The sequence below is a fragment of the Sander vitreus genome, chromosome 11 (assembly GCF_031162955.1).
Source record: "Sander vitreus isolate 19-12246 chromosome 11, sanVit1, whole genome shotgun sequence".
In the NCBI taxonomy this organism is placed as follows: domain Eukaryota; kingdom Metazoa; phylum Chordata; class Actinopteri; order Perciformes; family Percidae; genus Sander; species Sander vitreus.
Genome location: NC_135865.1, coordinates 18,906,409 through 18,915,577, shown reverse-complemented (window position 1 = coordinate 18,915,577; position 9,169 = coordinate 18,906,409). Strand labels below are relative to the sequence as shown.

General features: G+C 39.0%; 1 protein-coding gene across 1 annotated transcript; it reads left to right on the top strand.

Annotated features, from left to right (window-relative positions):
- Positions 1 to 111: 111 nt before the first annotated feature.
- ube2al (ubiquitin conjugating enzyme E2 A, like) lies at positions 112 to 5,749 on the top strand. The gene is made up of 6 exons (XM_078262104.1): positions 112 to 318; positions 3,219 to 3,299; positions 3,426 to 3,451; positions 3,757 to 3,846; positions 3,926 to 4,014; positions 4,944 to 5,749. The coding sequence occupies exons 1-6, from the start codon at positions 275 to 277 to the stop codon at positions 5,070 to 5,072; spliced, it is 459 nt and encodes a 152-aa protein (XP_078118230.1). The 5' UTR covers positions 112 to 274; the 3' UTR covers positions 5,073 to 5,749.
- Positions 5,750 to 9,169: the final 3,420 nt, after the last annotated feature.

Below are 9,169 nucleotides of genomic sequence, written 5' to 3'. Positions count from 1 at the left end.
GCACGGGATGCATGTACTGATAAATCAATGCCAGAAAGTTTTGTTAGACTTGGCACTCGAAATAGTCTCCTCCCCTTTCCATGATGTGGTATCGTCCAGTAAACCTAGCTGGGCTAACCAAGATTATCATCGAGAGAACGACGGAAAGCGTCGGGCCGCTGTGAATGGGGTCACTGTGAACGTGTCAAACAATTTAAATACAATATAGCATTTTGATAAAATTAGCTCCTGTTAACGTATCAGTGTTATCAATACGTGTTTCACAAGTTAAACCATGTCAACCCCGGCTAGAAGGAGACTTATGAGAGATTTTAAACGGTAAGTTCATAGTCAGAAATGATGCCGTTGCCGAGAATGTTAGTTAACGTAGCTAAGCTATGATTTGTCAAAAACAGCTAACATTAGCCTAGCTTACATCAGCTTGAACCAGTGTGTGTATATATATATATATATATATATATATATATAGATTATATCACAATCGTCACCACAGTAAACTACGAACGTAACGCAAACACTGTAGTTAATCTAGTGTTTTTACGAACCTGGAAAAATGACGTCAATTTTGTAGAAGCGCTTCGCCCGTAGCTAGAAGCTAACGTTAGGAGCTAACCGTGCTAGCTGATACATGTTAGCATGGTAGTCGATTAGAAGTACTGTCAAAGATCCTCTATAAACCGTCTCTGGTATCGTTACTGACTTAGTTTACGACTGATAACGTTAGCTAACTCCATGAACTAGGTAACGTTAGCATTTAATGTTTAATGTCGGTGACAACCATGCAAGTGATTGGTTGGCCATTTTATCATTGGGCAAAACACGTTTAATGCAACGTATCAAACGTTAGTGCTTCGGGAATGTAAAAGGGTGTAGTTTAAGTGGCATTAGGCAGTGTAACAGTTGGCTAGTTAACTTACCTTGCCAACATACCTTAACTAATGTGTTTGAAAACCATACAGTCCCTACATAAGTAAAATAGTTTATCAGAGTTTGGTGTTAGGTAAGTAATTGTGGGCAGATTTATTTTGAAACTGTTTTATATTGCACCTTAAAAAAGTACAAATGCAAAGGCAAAAGTACGATATCCAGGTCAATATAACAACAGAGAGCTAAACAGTGGGGCCAAATAATAGCAAGACACAATTTGGATAAAAACAAGAAGGCAAAAGACTCAGACATAGAGAAAACAAAATAAAAAAGGGTAAAATCAATAAGTAAAATAAAGAGAGATAGATATTTTATTTATGTTTTAAAGAGACCACATCACATGAAAGTCTATAAAAATAGGTTTTAAGTAGGGATTTAAAAGAGTTCACTGATTATGCTTATCTCTCAAAGCAGGTTCTTCCAAAGTCGAGAGGCCCTGATGGCAAAAGCACGGTCACCTCGACTTTGGAACGGCCAGAAGGGCCCCACCTGAGGCTCTAGGTGGCTGGCTCATATCGGGTCAACATCTCCACTATATATAGCTTGGAGCCAGACCCAGAAGAGCTACTGAAATCCCAGACAAATACATTGTGTTGAACATGAGAACGCAGTCCTTCCAGAAAAACGCGATTATGCGATCGCATAATTCAATGCATAATCAGCCAAAGTCTGCATATTTATGCAGGGGCCGCATTTCTTCAAATACGCCGCACTTCCACAGCATAAATTGCCGAGTTCCGCTCAAAATATGTGGGGCTTGCATGATTTCATAATCCCCGCATTTTTGTTGCAAAAAAGTCCCATATATCTTACCAGAAAGTTGAAAAATGTTGCGTTTACTTCACACAAGAGCAGCCATTTTCCCCTGTTGCCATGGGGACGTTATGAAGTGATGTAATTACGCGATGTGAACATCATCGAAAAGCTGCAAACCCCACAATGAAGCCATGATGAAACTGCAGTTTTTGCAAGTTCCCGCAATTTCATCACATAAAATTTCATAAATATCCCGCATATTCCATTGCATTTTTTGAGAAAACGTGCCGCATAATCAAGGATTTTTGCCCGCAACAATCACAAAAAAAACTGCATTTTTCTGGAAGGACTGGAGAAGAACAACATTAAGCCATAGCTGAAGCAAAACAATACTACTCAGGCTGCATTTTCTGAAGTCAGTATCAAACTGACTTGTTCATCCAACAGTAAAACAATACTTTGCCCACAGAAAAGTTTTTTCTTCTTTTTTCTTCAACTTATTAGCAAGCTGGGTCAATATAACTAAATAAATCCCATATGTTCCAATTTAAAAAAAGCCTTTTTACTTCAGGGTCCTCAAACATGTTTTCATCTCACTGTAAATTTCAGCAGCTTCAGATCATTTTATTGCACCGAATTTAGTCATAAGTAAGCTACTGGAACCTTTCACACACTTCTATAGTCCTCTAGTGATTGTGCAACTGTCAGCATTAGAATGACAGATATGTGGCCTAAGGTTTGTTGCAAAAGGTGTGAGAGGTTAACATTTTAGTTTTGACCTATCACATCAGTGTTCCTATTTTGTAAGGGTTAGAGCTATGATAAGAAGAGAAATATTGTACCACTAACTACACAATGCTCAGAAACGTAATTTCTCGTACTTTTATACCAATGAGATGTTGATTTTAAAAGGAAAGTTAATCAAAAAAACAAGACAATTTGTTTTACAAATATTCCCCCTTAATTCAAAATTAGCTTTGGACGAAGCTGCCACAATGTGAGGATAGGTTGCTAACTAGTTAGTAATGACATTAATGTTTATCTCAGCTGAAAACAACTTTAGATGATGCATTGTAGTTGGTAAGAAGTTATAATGTGAAATATAAAATGTTTAATATTTACATGCTTTTTGGCACTGACTTGATTGATTTGCAGAGACAGTTGCTTAGTTGCTATCGTGATATGTATATATTTGTTCAACGTCAACGCAGAAGGCTGAACAACATTTTGCGAAAATACTAAACATCACCAGAGTTAAATGTTTAAATGGCACAGTCAAGGTAGGACGTAATCACTTCATGTGGCAATTCAGTCTGCTTACTCTAAGCAGAAGTCAGCTGTATTTCCACCAGCCATATTGGCATGGAGTTATGGTTATTGAAATATTCAATTTGCCATTTTGACTTTGTGTTGAAAGAGGCCATTCAATTACGGGATTTACCTGACTCTGGCTGAATAAAACTTCCTGTTAGTGGAGAATAGTTTAGAAGTCGTGCTATAAACCTTTTCCTTTTTTGCGTGTTTTTGTTGTAAAGGCTACAAGAGGACCCTCCAGCTGGTGTCAGTGGTGCCCCATCTGAAAACAACATTATGGTGTGGAATGCAGTCATATTTGGGTAAGACATTGATGCACACCCTTAATGTTAATTTGGCAAGATTTCCCCCACAACTACAGATCTTTATAGATTTGTGTGTGAAGTGCAACAGGAATGATGAAGTCCCTTTTTTCTCTAACCTCACAGCCCTGAAGGAACTCCCTTTGAGGACGGTAAGCATCTCACATCTCCTTTACCACATCCAAACCAAACCGAAATAATATGAAACGCATTGTTAGATCTAATGTTATTATCAAGTAAGTTGCAAAAGTAGTTTGTAATAAGCTCAAATGTTCTTGTTCTTTCCCCTTTGAAGATTTCCCCCCCTTTCTATAGTTGATAAACCTGTAACATACACCTTCATGTTAATAGAGGGAGTGTTCATGTTAGAGGTTACTGCTCCAACACACTTTTCTGCCTTGAAACATTCCTCACCGGCTCACAAATGTGTTTTGTGTGTGTCTCGTCTTCGTCCCAGGTACATTTAAACTCATTGTAGAGTTCACAGAAGAATACCCCAACAAACCCCCCACAGTACGATTTGTGTCAAAGATGTTTCATCCAAATGGTAGGAGTGTTGTCTTTTCTACTGGCACATTAAATTGTTGGTATTTGTGTGTAGTGTGTAACTATGTTTTTATCCACAGTGTATGCAGATGGCAGTATATGTTTGGACATCCTACAGAATCGTTGGAGTCCCACTTATGATGTGTCCTCTATTCTTACATCTATCCAGGTAGGAAGTGACAATAAACAGCAATATATTAAATAGATGTTATAAATGTAGGCACGCCTTATTTTACTTTTGACAAAAGTGAATAAACCAAAGGTCCTCAGTTTTCTGTGATATAAAACCGGTAAAGCAAACCCTATCTTGTACATGGAAAAGCTGTAACCACCACATATTTGATGTCTAACTCGATGGAAGGAAATTAATCATCATATATCAGAAAAGAGTTTTATTTTTTTTATTATTTTTATTTTTTTTGGTAACACTTTACTTGAAGGTATCTACATAAGATTGACATGACACAGTCATGACACATGAACCCTAACCATAACTTGTCATGACAAAAACCGAATGACGCTTCCTAAAAGAAGCGTCATTCGTAATGTCATGTCATAAACGTTTTTGACTTGTTTATAATGTTTATGATACGTTCATGACAGTGTCATGTCACTCTTATGTAGATACCTTCAAGTAAAGTGTAACCGATTTATTTATTTTTTTGTCATTGGGCTACAAATCGCTAATACACATATACAATTGTACAAAATAAACCCCTGTGCTAACCTATGCTCATGCAAATGCAGTGACATTTAGAATTTGATACCGATGGTAGGGGCTGTACCTAACGATTATTTTCAGTAGCGATTCATTTATTAGTTTGAATAGTTTCTTGATTAATCATTTCATTCAATAATATCCTATTTATATTTAATGGTGGTTTTGTGTGCTAAATACAGTAATTTGGTGCATCATTTTAGAAAATGTATATTCACAAACTCAGTTATTTTGGTGATGACAATTGGATGTACTTCAAACCAAACGTGTGTGAAGGCGTGTGACTAAATAGATGAACGGGGGTTGATGCAGGTTGGTTATTTTCCACTAAAACCTCACCTTCAGTATTGTATCTTCTCTTCTCTCTTCCCCCCCCCCAGTCCCTGCTTGATGAACCAAATCCCAACAGTCCAGCCAACAGCCAGGCAGCTCAGCTGTACCAGGAAAACAAGCGGGAATACGAGAAGCGCGTGTCTGCCATCGTAGAACAAAGTTGGAGAGACAGTTGACCTGAAAATCCTGACAGCTGCTCTCTCCATTGTTAAGCTGTGTGTGCTGCAAGTTTCTTAATTGTTGCCCTCCCCCCACCACCTTTTTGATTTTAAGCTTTTATGCACTTTACCTCCAACTTACCTTTTTTTTTTTTGCCCACCAAGAGGGATTTATTTTTTTCTATTCTATCCCGCTTTTCCCGCCATCAGGGGGAATGTGCTGAATCTTGCCTTGTCAGTATGGACTTGTGGGCCATCACCCCGAAATTCTGGTGTGTTCTTACTTGCTGTAATAACTCTTGTGAAAATGACTAATTATGTTAAATGTCCTGGAGGGTGTGTGAATTAAGTCATGGGTCCTCTTCTGTTGTGCTCCTTATGTTCTGCCATTTTGTTTTCACAAGACAGTTTGTGGGCTCCAATGTGATCATCCTATGTACCTTTCCCTGGGAGAATGAGCAGCCTGAGCATCATGGACTACAACTAAATCAGACATCTTTACATCGTGTCATTTGCTGTGTTGTGAACTCTGTTACATGCATGACAGAAAGAGTGTATTCACGTTCCTGTTCAGTACTCGTGTATATAAGAAACCTGCAACTGAATTTATGTACAGATTTTGCACTGGTTGTCCCCCATGTCATTTTTTCACCACTTGTAAATAAAAAAAAAAAATAAAAGGCAAATCCATCTTATGTGAGAAGCTTTTTATTGCAACTGCCAATTCAATACTATTTGACCTCAACTAAAAACAAAACGTTTTTTCTTGCCTTGACAGGAGTTACTATATACCTGTGCTGTGTCTTAGTTTTTATGAGAAATCAATCTGAGGAACTACCCATAAGGTAAACCACAGTTTTGTGTACATATGTCAAAGTCTATCCACTAAATAATGGCACTTTATAACATGAGAGTTAAATCCTCACTATAGCAATGCAGGGAGGTGACCTCTTAAAGCAAATGTGATAATGCACAATAATCTTTAAAAGGAAGATCTGCTGCTGAAATACTGGTGTTTTCACTCATTGCCACAGAATCCATATAAAACGGGTCAGACAACAAAGAGATCCCTTAAAGCTATTTTCAGTGTTGGATTGATGGAAGATTGGAGTTCTCATTCTGTGTAAAAATGTCATATAAGCAAAAGATAATGGTGCATAGTGAGTATGTTCCAAAGTTAGTCTTTCTAGTATGAAATGTCCTCCTTGTGTTACTAGCCCTGCTCAGAAAACAAACATTTCCCACTGAAATACAGACTTTCATGCTAAAAATGAAATGTCTAACTAACTGCTAGAGCCTCATATTAGCTGCTTTTCAGAAATCAGAACACAGAACAAGGACTTTGGATTTTGTTCCCCATCACACACATTGAGATCTTCAAAGCCAGTATTGACAGGAAACAATTGCAGAGACCAATAACCCTTTCAATGTACATATAGCCATGTTAGTATTGTATTAAGATACGCATAAAAAAAAAGGAAAACAAACCTTTAAACCGACAATAACTGATTTTGTTTCCCACTTGAGGGTAGCGGAAACTGGTTGTGAACACAAAATTGACACATCGCCTCTTGATTGAAATGGTGAACATGTTTAACAGTTGCTATTTCCAGCAGTTATGGAGCAACATAAGTAGTTTATAGTTGAGGTTCTGTCAACCTGATGAAGGTAAAGTCCAACATTCACTCTCTTTTAGCTGTTTGTGGTCTTCTGTGTAGGTTTATCACTATGAGCGACCCCTTTCACCTTGTCATTTGATTATAAAAATATTGATTATAGCTGTTTTTTGTGTGACTTTTTGACATACTATATTTTGACCTTTTCTGACTTTTTGTGACTTTTTTCGACATACTATACTATGACTTTTTAAAAACGTTTTTCAACATACTATATTATGACTTTTTTCGTCAATATGACTTTTTTGTGACTTTTGGACATACTATATTATGTCTGTTTTGGACATACTATAGTATTACTTTTTGGACATACTATAGTATTACTTTTTGGACATACTATAGTATGACTTTTTTGCCATACTTCACTTTGACCTTTTGTGACTTTTCTACATATGGGCTACTATGTCTTTTTTTATTTATTTTTTCGACTTACTATTTTACGACTGTTTTGACTTTTTTCAAAATGCTATATGACTTTTTTTTTTAACTTTTTTCGACATACTATATTATGACTTTTTTGTCAATATGACTTTTGTGACTTTTGGACATACTATTTTGACATACTTCACTTTGACTTTTTGTGACTTTTCTACGTATTATGGACTACTATGACTTTTTTTGAATTTTTTCGACATACTATATTATGACTTTTTTGACTTTCTTTGACATACTATACTATGACTTTTTACGAAATGCTATACTATGACTTTTTTTGACATACAATTCAATTCAATTCAATTTTATTTATAGTATCAAATCATAACAAGAGTTATCTCTAGACACTTTACAGATAGAGTAGGTCTAGACCACACTCTATAATTTACAAAGACCCAACAATTCCAGCAATTCCCCCAAGAGCAAGCATAGTGTGACAGTGCGATAGTGGCGAGGAAAAACTCCCTTTTAAGAAGAAACCTCGGCCAGACCCAGGCTCTTAGTACAGTATGATACTATGACCTTTTATGAATTTTTCTGACTTTTTTTGACATCCTATACTATGACTTTTTCTACATACTATGAGTTTTTTGTGACTTTTCAACATACTATACTATACTATGACTTTTTAAACTTTTTTCGACATACTGTATTATGACTTTTTTGAACATATACTATTACTTTTTTGAGACTTTTGGACATACTATATTATGACTGTTTTGGACATACTATAGTATTACTTTTTGGACATACTATAGTATGACTTTTTTGCCATACTTCACTTTGACCTTTTGTGACTTTTCTACATATGGGCTACTATCCATCCATCCATCCATCTTCATCCGCTTATCCGGGGTCGGGTCGCGGGGGTAGCAGCTCCAGCAGGGGACCCCAAACTTCCCTTTCCCGGGCCACATTAACCAGCTCCGACTGGGGGATCCCGAGGCGTTCCCAGGCCAGGTTAGAGATATAATCCCTCCACCTAGTCCTGGGTCTCCCCCGAGGCCTCCTCCCAGCTGGACGTGCCTGGAACACCTCCCTAGGGAGGCGCCCAGGGGGCATCCTTACCAGATGCCCGAACCACCTCAACTGGCTCCTTTTGACGCAAAGGAGCAGCGGCTCTACTCCGAGCTCCTCACGGATAACTGATCTTGTCACCTTATCTCTAAGGGAGACGCCAGCTACCCTCCTGAGGAAACCCATTTCGGCCGCTTGTACCCTGGATCTTGTTCTTTCGGTCATGACCCAGCCTTCATGACCATAGGTGAGGGTAGGAACAAAAACTGACCGGTAGATTGAGAGCTTTGCCTTCTGGCTCAGCTCTCTTTTCGTCACAACGGTGCGATAAATTGAATGTAATACTGCACCTGCTGTGCCGATTCTCCGACCAATCTCCCGCTCCATTGTCCCCTCACTCGCGAACAAGACCCCAAGGTACTTGAACTCCTTCACTTGGGGTAAGGACTCATTCCCTACCTGGAGAAGGCACTCCATCGGTTTCCTGCTGAGAACCATGGCCTCCGATTTAGAGGTGCTGATCCTCATCCCAGCCGCTTCACACTCGGCTGCGAACCGATCCAGTGAGTGCTGAAGGTCACAGGCCGATGATGCCATCAGGACCACATCATCTGCAAAGAGCAGCGATGAGATCCCCAGCCCACCGAACTGCAACCCCTCTCCACCCCGACTACGCCTCGATATCCTGTCCATAAATACTACAAACAGGATTGGTGACAAAGCGCAGCCCTGGCGGAGGCCAACTCTCACCTGAAACGAGTCCACCTTACTGCCGAGAACCCGGACACAGCTCTCGCTTTGGTCGTACAGAGATTGGATGGCCCTGAGAAGGGACCCCCTCACCCCATACTCCCGCAGCACCTCCCACAGTATCTCCCGGGGCACCCGGTCATACGCCTTCTCCAGATCCACAAAACACATGTAGACTGGTTGGGCATACTCCCAGGCTCCCTCCAGGATCCTTGCGAGAGTAAAGATCTGGTCCGT

Bases quoted from the DNA above. Each gene is read 5' to 3' on its own strand.
- ube2al (XM_078262104.1), top strand. From the start codon at position 275: ATGTCAACCCCGGCTAGAAGGAGACTTATGAGAGATTTTAAACG. The intron at 3,300-3,425 runs GTAAGACATTGA...CTAACCTCACAG, and splicing joins TGGAATGCAGTCATATTTGG to CCCTGAAGGAACTCCCTTTG. The intron at 3,847-3,925 runs GTAGGAGTGTTG...TTTTATCCACAG, and splicing joins AAAGATGTTTCATCCAAATG to TGTATGCAGATGGCAGTATA.